Source organism: Protopterus annectens, chromosome 10.part0 (genome assembly GCF_019279795.1).
Source record: "Protopterus annectens isolate FY-2018-M chromosome 10.part0, PAN1.0, whole genome shotgun sequence".
NCBI lineage: Eukaryota > Metazoa > Chordata > Ceratodontiformes > Protopteridae > Protopterus > Protopterus annectens.
The window spans coordinates 402,225,347-402,240,367 of record NC_056744.1 but is presented as its reverse complement, the minus strand read 5'-3'; the positions used below and the strand labels follow the sequence as shown (position 1 = coordinate 402,240,367).

Here is a 15,021-nt window from a genome sequence, read left to right as displayed (position 1 = left end):
TGGTGAACACCCTGGGTGGGAGACCAAAGGGCAGGCTCAAGTGGTAATGACTGGCTCCCAGCCAGAAGCACAAGTACCTTCTGGATTGCCTGTTCATTTTTATGTGATAGTAGACATCCTGGAGCACATCTAGTACCCCTTGCAAAAAGGGCAGAATGGACTGAACTTTGACCATCCAGAACTTGGCGAACTGACTGCTTAAACTGAGCAAACTGGCCTCCTCCCGGTTGAGTTTTTCAGGGTTGTATCCCTGTCACCCTGGTTTTATGGACCCCTCTGCCGCCAGGGCAGTGTCTTCCACCTCTGCCCCTCCTCTGCCTCTAGAAGGGCATCACCCTGTGTGCCTGGGAAAGATCCTTGGGGTTTCAAACCACATTTTTCCACCACGTTGCCCTTTGGGGCACGGTCTGGATGGGGTGGAAAAGCGGACTCCGACAGCAGACAGAGTCTTTCCCTCCTGCTCACACGGGTAAGGGTCTCCTTTACTTTGGGGCCAAAGAGAGTGGCACCATCAAATGGGCGTTAGTAAAGGAAGACTTGAAGGCTTCCGCGAATGAACATAAGCGCATCCAGGATTGTCTAAGAGCAATCGCTGAAGTTGCTGTTCTACTCGATCCTTGAAGCGTATGATATCAGCCTCATGGATGAGTTAACGATGGATGTAAGGGTATTGAGATGTGCTGTAACTTTCTCTGAGACAGCAGCATCTGTAGGTACCCTGGAGGGTATCTCCCAACTCTTTGATTAGATCCCTCTGTAGACGTGTAAAATGGGTCAAATAGTTCAGGGATCGATAGAAAAGCCGCTGAACTAAAAATGCTTCCTGTATCTATCCATCGTCCTGGAATCCTTGTTAGGCGGATGGACAGATGAGGAAGATTCCGACATCTCCTTTTCTGGCAGCTGCCACCACCATGGCGCCCACTGGAACTCCTTTGTGAGGTAAGCCTTGTCTTGGGGTGCAGTGATGTACTTATTGGGCTTCCTAGGGACTGGTTCCACGTGTCAGGTGTCTCCCACGCCTTCGAGCAATCAGCTCCATTAACTCATCGAGGCGGAGGACCCAGGAGGAGGAAGGCGAGCACCAATGCCTTCAGCAAGACTGACTCATCCTCAGAAGGGGAAGGACTGCCAATCACCTCTCTGCTTTAGGATCTCCAAGATGTCAGAAAAGGAGACATCTTCTGAAGGTGACTTTGGGGACCCTTCTGACTCATCCAAGTCAGTATCGATGTCAAAGATTCTTGTGGAGAATCTAAGTATCTCCTCTTACACAATCTTTTCCTAGGGACTTCTTCGGGGAGCATCCAAGAAGCCTCCGAGGAAGAGGGGCACCCTCCAGGGTGGCTGAGACACCGGTGCTCGACGCTTGGATGTGGCCGTTGGTGCAGAGGAAGATAACGGTCCTTTATGGGGAGGAGAGGCTGCTTCTACTGATGTGGTTGTCTGGGTAGACAACACCTTCCTCATGAGATCGAAGGCCCCGGTCCCGAGTCGAGGTATCTCCCGGTTCAAGAAATGGGAAGAATCCAAACAGGCACGAAGGCATCGACCCTGAGGACGGAGCGAATCAATCCAGCCGAGGCCCGAGGAAGAGTCGGAACCGAAACATCGGTTCGACTCTCGGCCCCGGAACCAAGGATGGATCTTTGACCCCGAGACTCCGGTACCGGATCCGACGGAGTCGAGGTGAACGGAGCCGACCGAGAAAAAGACGGTTCTGGCACCGAGGGCTCCACAATCAGCAGATCAACCTCTTCCGGCTCCAAAGACTGGACAGGTCTCGGAGGAGGAATGGATGGAGATAATGGAAGGCCTTCAAGTTTCGACACCAACTGGGTGGAAACCGAAATAAGCTTGGACAAGGCCGTATGTTCCAATAATTTCTGCACCACACGGTCCACATCGATGTCGGAGAGGGGCCTGGAAGAACGGGTCGAAGGAATCGAAGACGGAGCCGACCTCAACAGTGTCGGGGGAGGGAGCTCCATCACCGGTTCCAAGACTCGAGGTTCGGAAACTGACAACAGTTGAACACTCGGCCCCGAAGTCTGTGGAACCGGTGATCTAACTTTTGCTGAAACTCGGAGCCGATGACTTGGGCTCTGACGTCTTCGATTCCTTCGAGGATTTGGATGCCTGGTCAGAAGCATCCAGAGCCTCTTGAAAGGAAGGTTTTAACAAACCTCTATCCATTAGTTTCCTGCGCCTATCTGTCATGACCCTCCCACTGAAAGAATGACAAATAGAGCAGTCTTCTTGCAGATGGAGAGGGCCAAGACAGTAGACGCAGGAACTATGATTGTCAGTTACTGACATCTTTTGCCCACATTGGCAACACTTAAACCCCGATTTAGCCTTTTCAGACATGTCACTAATAAGGGGAAAAAAGTAAAATCCAGTAAAGTAGTCAAGTCCGGTAAAAATGTCGAATCCAGTAATATGGTCAATCCGGTTGTCAAGTCAAGTAAGGGGTGGTAGGCCCCGAAGATAACTCTAACTAAGTTTAAATAAACTTAACGGTACCGAGTATCCCTGAACCTTACCACACACACACAAAATATCACTAAACAACTTTATGTAATAAAAGTACCAAGAAAAAAACAAGAATAAAATCTTAATCTTATCTTAGGTGCTCGAGCTCGACCCAGTGATGCGAACGCTGCAGCGGCAAACTAGATCTGAGATAAAGGCAGAGGGGGATTGTGGGTATTGGGTGATCTCGAGCTTCTTCTCGATGCAGAGCTTGCAAGCGGCCGACACGGAGCCGAGGATCGGCTCCGAACCCATGTGTAAGAACAAACGGCGAGATTGAACACTCTCACATCAGTAGTTCCCTTATAAGGTTTGTTCTTCCAGAAGTCATTAGTTCAAAGGTAGGGGGTTGGTGGGAGGGGAGTTGAGGAAGAATGAAAATGGACAACACAGAAGGAATGCTTTATATATATATATATATATATATATATATATATATATATATATATATATAGAGAGAGAGAGAGAGAGAAAGAGAGATATGTAACTGTTTTATCTGATGTTGTCAATTTTCATTCATTCCTCAACAACTGGGACAGAGTCCCCAGCTACCTGAAATACCATGAGGACTCTAAGGATGGATTTTTCTGAGCAGGGTTGAGCCAAAAGCAAGGGTGGCTATGGTGGTGCAGCGGTTAGCTTTGTCACCTCACAGCAAGAGTCTCTCTTGTTCGATTCTTGGCTGGAGTGCCTTCTGTGCAGAGTCTGCATGTTCGCCCTGTGGTCACATGTGTTTCCTCCAGGTGCTACAGTTTCCTCCCACATTCCAAATACATGCAGTAGGTGGACTGGACACTCTAAATTGGCCATAGGTGAAAGTGTGTGTGCGAGTGAGTGGTATGAATGAACTACCACGGGAGGGGTAGCCACCTGTTGGTGTAAACTTTGGCTCAAGATGATTGCCACTACTGAAGTGACACCCAGACCCCATATGCAAAATAGAAAAAAGGGTCAAGGATGGATGGATGGATGGAATTGAGCCAAAGGCTGCTCATCCCCTCGAGACCAGATCCAATTTGTAATGAGTAAAGGTGTGAGGATTAGCACAAGTAGCAGCTACACATATATCATCTATGGAAGACCTGGATAAAACTACTGATGATGTTGCCATGGACTTGGTTGAATGGGCTCTCAAAGGTTTTGGTAAGGAAAGCCCAATTTATTATAGACAAAGGATATACAATCAGCCATCTGGCTAAGGCTACTTTTGTAACTGGCTTGCCTAATTTTGAATCCGCAAAGGAGACAAATAATTGATCTGTTTTTCTGAAGTCCTTTGCTCTGTGTAAGTAAAAATATAATTACGTATGATTGTCCAGTAAATGTAACATGTATTCACCTTTGTTTGGGAAATTTGAAAATAAAACTGGCAGATTAATACATTGGTCGATGTTGGATTCTGACACCACCTTAGGAAGGAAGGATTGGTTCGTAATGCCACTATATCCCTATGAAATATTAAGTAGGAAGGTTTACAGGACAATGCATGAAGTTTTGACAGTCTTCTAGCAGAGGTGATGGCTACCAAAAATATAGCTTTCCAGGTCAAAAACTTAAGTTCACATTTTGCTGCTGGTTCGAAAGGGGAGTGAATTAAGCCATGTAATATTAAATTTAAGTCCCATGGTGGCGTTGGATCCTTATAAGGAGGTCTCAAAAGAAGAGTGGAAGAGTTTTCAATCCCTATGTAAAAGTTAGAGATGGCAGCTAGTTATATCTTAATAGCAGAGGAGCTGGCTCCTTTATTGAAATTTGCTGCTAAAAATTCAAGGACACTATGCACTGGTGTTGAAAAAGGGTAAATATGTTTCTCCTGCACCCAAAAACAAACATGTTCCATTTATTTCTTTAAAGTTTCCTTATGGAAGCTTTGTGGGAAGAAAAAAGTATATGATGAACAGGGGAAGAGAGTGTATGCTGTCTGGCTATCAATGGAAGTGGAGAAACCATGCAGTTAGTTTTAGGTTTGAGATATCCAGGTGAGTCATGTCTGTAGGGTGAGACAGAAGGTCTGGAATTGGATCCAGAATCCACGGAATATAGACTAGATGAGGCCAAAGAAAGGAGAACCAAATTTGTCAAGGTCAATCAGGGACACTAAGGATGATTTTGTTCTTCAACCGGGATGCTTTCTGTAAAAATTTGGGGATTAAGGGGGTTGGGAGATACACATAGAGGAGACTGGGGGCCATTTGTGAAGTAGAGCTTCTATCAGTGATTACCCCGGTTGGGGGATTAAGGCAAAGAACCTGCTGCACTTGTTGTTTAGAGGAGATGCAAATAGGTTGCAGCATGGCTGGCCCCACTGGCAAAAATCATTTCTGCCGCTTTCTTTTTGACAGACTACTTGTGAGGTAGTAGAATGGACCTGCTCAAATTGTCCACTATCATGTTAGATTTCCCCAGAATGTGCACTATCAGAAATCAGTTGGGAGAGATCGGCCAGAACCACATTCTCAGAGCTTCCTGACACAAGGGGTTAAGATCTGGTTCATTCTTGTTTGTTGATGTAACAAACCACGGACATACTGTCTGTCTGAATTGCAACTGTCCCGCAAGGCGAGAGTCTTGAAAATCCTGCAATGCTAAGAGCACTGCTCTCATTTCCAGGACACTGATAGGCATACTGGCATCTTCAGGGGACCATGTGCCTTGGACTCTTTTCCCAGAAAGTACCCCCCCCCCATAATCTGGGATGCATCTGTGGTCCCTATGGCCTTGGATTGAGGAAGAATGAAGGGAAGGCCTTGTAAAACCTGATCTGAGCAGATCCACCACCAAAGATATATTTTGGATGTTTTGGTAATTCTTATCTGAGTGGACATATCATGATGAAGAATGGACCACTGAATTGCTAACATACACTGAAGAATTCTCATAGGAAATATTGCTAGGGGAACCAGAACTATCCACAGACCTTGACAAGGCTTGGAGAATCAATTGGGGTGAAACTGAGGAATTCTGAATTAACCTTCTGACCTGGAATCGGATATTCTGACTCTTGGGATGGGAAGACAGGCTGTCATGGATACTGTGTTGAAAATTGCTCCAATGAATTCCAATGTTTAAGACAGTTCTAACTGAGATTTGTTGTAATTTATGGTAATCCCCAGAAGGAAGCAAGTCTGGAGTACCTGGTCTTGAGCTCTTATCAGTAGGTGCATGGTTGGAGCGGTAATGAGCCAGTCATCCAAATACAGAATCAATCAGAATCCCTGTAGTCTTAAGTGAGCTGTTACCACTGCCATGCATTTGGTGAACACCCCGCTGTGGTGAGACCAAAGGGCAGTGCACTGAAGTGGTAATGACTGGCTCCCAGCCAGAAGCACAAGTACCTTCTGGATTGCCTGTTCATTTTTTTATGTGATAGTAGACATCCTGGAGCACATCTAGTACCCCTTGCACAAAAAGGGCAGAATGGACTGAACTTTGACCATCCAGAACTTGGTGTGCTGAACTGATCTGTTTAAACTGCTGAGATCCAAAACTGGTCTCCAGTCCCCTGTTTTCTTTGGCACTAAAAAGAATCCCGAGTAAGTTCTGGATTCTATCTGATCTAGTGAGACCTTTTGGAAGAATCTTTTTTCTAGCAGCTTTTCCACTTCTAGTGCTGCTGTTTTCCTCTGACTGGGTAGAACATCAGGAATTTTGCATACAGGTGGAGGTGATAGGGAAAAGGGAATTATATAACCTCTGGAAATAATCCTCTGCACCCACATATCTTTTGTAAGGTCTAGCCTGGCTATCTTGTGTAAGGATAAATGACCCTCAACTGCCTGCAGGGTGGACAATCAGACCTCCTTTCAGGAGCACTGCTATTATCTCTCAGAGAAGGAACCTCTAGACCCTTGGTTCTGTGGGTCTCCTCTGCCATGTGGGTGATGCCTTCCATTCAAGTCCCCCCCTCCGCCCCTGGGGGAACTATCTTTATGTGAATCTTGGAAAGGACCCTGGGACTTTAAGAACCACATTTATGACCTCCTCATTGATTCCTGGAAAAGGTCTTTTGAGGAGGTCGAAAAATGTACTCCCACTGCAGAGAGGGTCTTTCCATCTGGCTCACACCTGGAGAGTGTGTCCTTTACCTTACTGCTGAACAAAGAGCTTCCGTCAAAAGGTGCATTGACAAAAAAGGGCTTGGCGGGCTCTGCAAAATCACACAAATGCATCCAGGCATGTCTTCTAATGGAAATGCCTGAATCTGCCACCCTTGAGATACCTTCAGCCATATGTGAAATGAGCCTCATGGATGAATTAGTGACTGACTGTAGGGTAGACAACTGAGAGACCACAGAACTCTGAGCCTCAGAAATACTGGTCCCAGCAAGGGCTTTGGAAAGTTCCTTAATCAAATCCCTCTGCAATCTAGTGAAGTATGCCAAATAATTCAGTGATCTGAGCGCAAATGTCACTGAAGCATAAACATGCTTCCCAAATCTGTCAAACACCCCTGACTCCCTGTTACAGGGATGGACAGAAGAACTCTGTTCTGTGACCATACCATCTACCTGTACTCCCTTGCTCCAGAATTCCTTTCCTTTAGGTGGTGCTAAAATCCAGTCTAGTATCTTGGGAATCGATTCAGCAATATCTGGTTCCTTCCACACCTGCCTAAAGATCAAGTCAATGAGTTCATCGGTGGGCAGAATCACCCAGGAGGTAGATGGGCCAGACCCGAAAGCTTCCAGGAATAATGATTCCTCTTGGGAAGGGTTATCAGTAGACCAACCACCCCTCTGCTTAAGGATCTCTATGATGCATTCAAATGAGATGTCATAAGAAGGTGATCTCTGGGACCCTTCCCCTCATTAAAATCGGTATCTTCAGTGATTGACTCCTGAGGTCAGTCCACGTGCTTCCTCTTGAACCTCATCTTCCTAGGGACTTCTGCAATGGGGTGTTCCAAAGACAATTCGGAAAAAATGGTACTACCCCGCTAAGTAGCCTGGACACTTTGGACTGGCTATCCGTGTGGAGTAGAGTTATGAGGCTCAAGGCACAGAGACATACAGGTTCCAGAAGTGTGATCTGAGAGGGGAGAAACCATCCATCCTGCAAAAGCAGAAAACACTCTCCACTACCTCGAAAGCAGAACACTCCAGTGAGAAGGAAGTCAATGGAACTGAGAAGTCATGCTTCCACCCCATCAGCTCTCCCTACCCCAAAGGCAGTCCACCCAAGGCAGAGGTCAGAGCTAAGCTATCCAATGCCAAAACTCTGACAACCTCACAGTTGACTCCAACACCTTGGATCTGACAGGGATGCTTCAGCTCTGAGAGTCGTCTGGCTCCAATACACTTGGAGCTGGTGCACTCAAAGAAGGCCTCAGAGCCAAAATAACTATGATTTTCGGATCTGACCCAGACAGCCCTGGAAAACTCAGATCCAAAGGCTCCAAAACCAGGGGTCAGATTGTAGAAGGAGCCAAGATCAGTGGTGTAGTGCTGGTGAGGGCTTCCTGACCTGAAGGGGTAGAAGCCAGAAGAACTCCCATCTCAATCTGCACCAAGGGAAACTTCCTCATCATTCTATCCACATTAGCTTTGGTCAGACTTCTGGAAGAATGAGATGATGAGGCCACACAATGGGATCTGTAATGCCAGAGAGACTCTAAATATGGGGATGTGACCTGAGAGGGTACAGATCTATGGAAGGAGAATATCTGGTCCGATGTAAAGGCTTCAGATCTGATATTACAGATCTGAGAAAACTGATATGGTGTCTGACACTGGCTTCAGAGAAGGAACAGTCTTTGGATCTGACTTTTTGAGTTTCTTTCTTGAAGGCTCCCCCATCAGATCCAAGGAAGGGGTGGAGAAACTTGATGCATCCAAAGGTTTTCTACAGTGTTCCTTTGTCATCAGTTAGGGGGGGGTCAAGCCCCAGATAAGGGCTCCAAAAAGGTAGAGGGGAGCAAGCCTTTTAAAATAAGTTTGTTCTTATGGTCCACAATTGCCCGAGGATTAAAAGATTTACAAATGTCACAATCTTTCTGAATGTACTCAGGGCCTAGACAATAAATGCACAGAAAAGAGTCAGAAAGAAGCAACTTATGACTGCGTTTCTGGCACTTTTTAAAACCAGATGGTTTTTCAGACATTTTTTTTTTTTTATAGACAGAAGGAAAGGAGATACCAACAATGGCATCAAAGAATTCACTAACTGTGAAAAAGGGGCTAGAAGGGAAAGTTTACCAACAATGGTAAGAAAGCATTACACTTTCGTGTAGGTAGGGAGGAAATAATTTATATATCAAACAAGATAATAAGATAATAAGATTACAATGTATCTCTGTCTTTGAACCCTAAGCTCGAGAACTCACAGTAACCATGTCTAAACGTGAAAGCAGCAAATTAGCTCTGAGGAGTGTTAGGGGATACAGCATTATGGGTAAGGGAGGAACTTGAAAGTTTTCTAGTGTTCAAAAGTTGTAAATAACAGCCGAGTCAGATCTGGGGGTCTGATCTGAACCCAATTGTTCAGGAATGACTGAAAATTGACAACATCAGATCTGACATGTTAAGGCTTCTCTTTTGCAGTAAGCATTTCTGAATCCCAGCCATAGACTATCTTTGCAAACAAGCACAGTGCCAAATAATGCATTAACCAAAGAATTGGTGAGGTATATCTCTAAAGCATAGTCACTACATGCATGGTACTGAGAAATGCATGCAAATATAAAAGTGCCAAACATGATATTAACTCCAGAATTAGATATGAATGATCTTTAAATATAATACAAGTGTATGCATGATATTCTGAAATGTGTCAGAATATATTTTACTACATATGCTATTTTTAGAAACATTTGATTTAATTACTTTGGAGTGTATAAATATAACATCTGACCTCTAGAACAAAAATGACTGGACAAGCCTATTAAAAATGAATGCATCAGTCATGTCAAAACCCATTATAAGCATGCTTTTAGATGAGCAACATTATCCTGAAATAAATTAAGTACAAGACCATATGTCAGGCATTTGTTTGGAAATTTACAAACACCTTTTGGCCCATGTTAGTCATAATTTGTCAGCGAGATGCTCAGAAAAAAGTAACTACCTTTAATACATTAAACATGCCTAGTTATATCATTAGAGTTATGAAGCAGTCAAAGCTATAGCCTCAAAGAAACTTTACAAACAATGAAAGAAAAAAAAATGTCTTGCATCCTCACTGGCAGACATATAAGTGATAACAGCATGCATCTAGCAGCTGACAGGCACTTTTGAGTGCTTTATTATGAAAAATGATGATGTTTATGTTGGAGTATAAAAGGGTTAATACAAGTAAACTACAGTGGTCCAATGATCTTCTTGATATTGTGCAGCTGAATGGCACCATTCCAGTCCTAGTGCCTGTTGCTGACAATAAGTATCTCAAACATGAAGATTTTCTGACAGTTGTGGAAGCAAGCACTGAAGAATACCCAGGGTTTCTTTTTTTCTTTCCTTCTTTCTGTACAAAGCTTGCTGTTACACAGGAATGGCCACACAAATGTGTACTTTCTTAAAGTTGTATAATTCAGTATCATCTTAAATATCTATAGATTGATGTTATGCAGTTAGATACAGTAAGGCCCTTGATAAAATGTACAACAGAACTGTCTAAAAGATGGAGCAAAATGGAGTTCTGAATGTTTGGTATAGATTAGCTGATGTTTACCTGGAAGAATTCGCACGTTTCGGTTCGATTCAAACTGTGCTCCATCTTTAAGCCAGGTGATGGTGGCAGGAGGATAGGACTGTGCCTCACAAACCAAGGAAGTAGGGCTATTCAGAATCACAATAACCTCTTCAGGAGTGCCATTATTGTCTGTCCCAGCAATGGTTGGTGACACTGTAAAGGAAGACAAAAATAAAGACATTGTATTGCCAAATGCAATAGTCTCTAAAGCATAGTCACTACATGCTGCAGTAGAAAGAGATGGAAGGAGAGAGAGAGAAAGAGACAGAGAGGCATAAGACTGTAGATTCTTCTCTGTCATGTACTTCTGTGTTCATACGTCTGAGAATAAAGTTTGGTAGCATTACAATGTGCAACAGGAAATATAGGATAGAGCTGGTCAATAACTCTGTTATGAACAGGATGAAATTATCTTTCATTGGGGTAACATTTCAAACAGACCTCTTAACATAATGAAATGTGAAATGCTGCCAGCAATAAAATCATATATATGTGTGTGTGTGTATATATATATATATATATATATATATATATATATATATATATATATATATATATACATATACATACATACACGTGTGTGTGTGACCCTTGTTAAAATGCCAGGTTTTTGTGATATAAAAAAATTAGACCACAATAAATCATTTCAAAACTTTTCACACCTTTAATGTGACCTATAACCTGTACAATTCAATTGAAAAACAAACAAATCTGTTACAGAAAAAATATAAAAAAATAAAAAATATACAATAAGCTGGTTGCATAAGTGTGCACACCCTTAAACTAATACTTTGTTGAAGCACCTTTTGATTTAACTACAGCATTCAGTCTTCTTGGGTACACACCTGCCATCAATTAAAGAGACTCTGATTAACCCCAAATAAAGTTCAGCTATCCTAGTAGGATTTTCCTGACATTTCCTCAGTTGCCTGCTACAGTAAAAGCCATGGTCCGCAGAGAGCTTACAAAGCATCAAAGGGATCTCATTGTTGAAAGGTATCAGTCAGGAGAAGGGTACAAAAAAAAATTCCACAGCATTGGATATACGATGGAACACACACAGTGAAGTCACTCATCAAAAAGAGGAGAAAATATGGGACAACAGTGACGTTTCAAAGAACTGGATGGATGTCCTTTCAAAATTGATGAAAAGACAAGACAAAAACTGGTCGGAGAGGCTGCAAGAGACCTACAGCAACACTGAAGGAGCTGCAGGAATTTCTGGCAAGTACTGGTTGTGCACTACATGTGACAACAATCTCCCATATTCTCCATATGTCTGGACTATGGGGTAGGGTTGCAAGACGGAAGCCTTTTCTTACACAGAAAAACATCCAAACCTGGCTAAAATTTGCAAAACAATACATCAAGTCTCCCAAAAGGCATGTGGGTAAATGTGTTATGGTCTGATGAGACCAAGGTTGAACTTTTTGGCCTCAATTCCAAAAGGTACGTTTGGCGCAAAAACAACACTTCGTATCACCGAAAGAACACCATCCCCACTGTGAAGCATGGTGGTGGCAGTATCATGCTTTGGGGTTGCTTTTCTTCAGCTGGAACTGGGGCTTTAGTCAAGGTGGAGAGAATTATGAACAGTTCCAAATACCAGTCTCTTTTGGCCCAAAACCTTCAGGTTTTCAGATGCCCCAATTCCAGCTGAAGAAAATCTTGGGGTCATTGTCGTGTTGAAAGGTGAAATTCCTCTTCATCTTCAGCTAGAAAGCTGAAGATGAAGAGGAATTTCACCTTTCAACATGACAATGACCCCAGGCATACATCCAAATCGACAAAAGAATGGATTCACCAGAAGAAAATTAAAGTTTTGGAATGGTCCAGCCAGAGCCCAGACCTAAATCCAATAGAAAATCTGTGGGGTGACCTGAAGAGGGCTGTGCACAACAGATGCCTCACAATCTGACAGATTTGGAGCGCTTTTGCAAGGAAGAGTGGGCAAATACTTCCAAGTCAAGATGTGCCATGCTGATAGACTCCAACCCAAGAAGACTAAACAATGTAATTAAATCAAAAGGTGCTTCAACAAAGTATTAGTTTAAGGGTGTGCACACTTATGCAATCAGCTTATTGTACGTTTTTATTTTTTGTAATTTTTTCCCCTAACAGATTTGTTTGATTTTCAATTGAATTGTACAGGTTACAGGTCACATTAAAGGTGGGGAAAAATTTTGAAATTATTTATTATAGTCTCATTTTTTATACCACAAAAACCTGGTATTTTAACAGGGGTGTGTACACTTTTTATATGTGTGTGTGTGTGTGTGTGTGTGTGTGTGTGTATATATATATATATATATATATATATATATGGTTTCACTTCATAAACGCGAATTGCTGAAATATTGAATTTCAGCAATTCGTGTCCATGAAGCCAAAACCTCTAAATAACAAACGTGCATAATCGCGAATAGGACTATGTCAAATTCGTGCTTATGTATTTTCGTTATCATACGGAAGTGTTCGGCTGGGATGGTGTCTGCAGTTTAAGGTAAGTGAGTGTTTTTGTAACTTGCATGAGTGGGTCAGGGTAGGGAGGTGGGGATATGAGTGTGTGAGTTGTCTCTGTGTGATTTATTTTTTTTTTACTGTTTGTGCGATCTCAGAGTTAGTATATGTAAGTAGGGGGGGGGTGCAGGGTGGCTTGCCCCCCTGCATATGTGTAGTGTAGGTGTGTGTCTGTGTGGTGTTGTGTTGTTTTTCAGTGTTTTGTGGTGTAGGTGTTATGGTTTGTAAGTTGTGTGCTGTACGGTGTGTGTTGGATGTTGTAATTTCGTGGTTGTGAGGTGTCTTTCGGCAATATGAAGTGAAACCATATATATATATATATATATATATATATATATATATATATATAGGTCTATATTAGATGAACAAATGATCAAAATGTCGAGCACAACATGCTTGATACACTCTGATCAAACGTCCATCTAATCGGAAGCTGAAAATGCCAAAAACAGCATTTCCGAAAAGTTTTACTTGGCTATGTTAGTGAATGTAGCTTGTGACGTAAACATGCTAAACTATCTGGAATGGCTAGGTAAGCGAATTCTTTCCTTGTGAAAGAATTTGCTTTGGGATTACCGGGAAATTGCCCTTTCCCCAATGTAGAGCGATCTCGTAGTTGGCATATTTAGTTAGGGGGGTGTGGGGGGCGCCCCCCCACCTTCTTTTAAAAGTAGAAGAGTGTGTTAAGGTTTAAAAGCTGTGAAATTATGTGAGCGAGTAGGGGTTTAAATATATTGGTTGTATGTGTGTGTGTTGTATGTTAGTTTAGGGAAGGTGTTGGCTAAACTAAATATTTTGTTTAAGTGATATTCAGGCTTTTAAGTTTTCGATTAGGTGAACGGTTGATTGAAGTGTGTCGAGCATGTTGTTGTTGAAATTTTGTTTGTTTATTTAATATAGACCCCAACATATATATAAAGAAGTTATGTTCTTACCATAACATTCCATGTTTGTTGTCCTTTAACTCACCTTCCTTCTTTCTGGTTGGGGTTCGGAGCCAATCTCTGCTCCGACTCAGCCACTTCTAAAGCTCAAAGAGTCCTTACTGGCTCGAGGCTAACCTCTTATCCCAGCATGCTTAGCAGTAGCTACCCAGATCTCATTTGTGAGAACTAACCACTAGACAGGAAAATTAAGAATTACCTCATAAAGGAGGTAGCTAAACAATAGGTTCATAGGTTCATAGGTTCGTACTAGGCTATCTGCCCTAGGGCATTTATAAGCCTAGCCAGAGTGTATGTGGCTTACACCACCCCTTAGGATGAGAATACTACGCCCTTTTAGGGTTTAGTTTACTATGCCTCTGTCTAGTAGTGACACAGAGATGACCCCCGGGGTAAACCTACGATCTCCCATCCACTCGTCGAGATTTCTCTTGAATAGAGTCAGTGAGGGGCTCTGCCTAACATGGACTGGGATTCTGTTCCAGAGTGTAGGGAGCCTCTGGGTTATGAATCTGTCCCTCCAGCACGTTCTATTTATTTCTGTGTTGAGGTTTAGGTCACTTGATCTCGTGGCTCTGATGGATTTGGATTTTCTGAGGTGGAGCATGTCCATTAATTCGGGATTGGACATGGCCTTGTACGTCAGGCACAGATCACCTGTGAGTAGGCGGTATGCGACTGAATAGAGCTGGAGTTTTTTCAGTCGGGCAGCATATGACATATGTTTAAGACCCTTTATCCTCTTGGTGAGGAACTTTTGGGGTCTTTCCAACTGCTGCAGGTGTCGGGTGAGATACATCCCAAATGGGGCATTGTACTCAATCATTGGCCTGATAAGAGAAGAGTACAGGGGCACAATGACCTCTCTTGATCTAGATGTAAAACCCTTCATGATAAGGTGGGCAATATAGAAGGTCTTCCTAACCACTTTGGCAATGTGAGTGTCAAATGAGAGGTTACTGTCAACCTGGGTCCCTAGGTCCCTGATTACCTCTTCCATACTTAATGGATTACCACCTATGTGGTAATTTGTCGGTACCTTGTTTTTCCCAAAGGGTATGACTATACATTTGTTGGCGTTCAGCTTAAGGCCATGGCTCTGGCATCAATTTTCCATTTCTATGAGGCCTCTCTGAAGGATGTTTGTGTCCGCTGGAGTATCAATTATGGCGCCCAGTTTGCAGTCATCTGCGAACTTTGTCAGCCACAATCCTCCTATGTTTGCCTGTACCTCGGAAAAATAAATGCCGAACAAGAGGGGTCCCAGGACTGAGCCCTGTGGGACACCGCTTGTGACTGGCTTAGAGTCTGACATAGCTCCAGCAACTCTGACCCT

The 15,021-nt window shown here is 43.2% G+C and overlaps 1 protein-coding gene across 1 annotated transcript in view; it reads right to left on the bottom strand.

Annotated features, from left to right (window-relative positions):
- HMCN1 (hemicentin 1) overlaps nt 1-15,021 on the bottom strand; it is a 5,606,893-nt gene that overhangs the window by 1,796,301 nt on the left and 3,795,571 nt on the right. Inside the window, exon 50 of the mRNA XM_044085314.1 lies at nt 10,201-10,374. Within this exon, the coding sequence (XP_043941249.1) occupies nt 10,201-10,374 (174 nt within the window). The remainder of the gene's footprint in view (nt 1-10,200; nt 10,375-15,021) is intronic.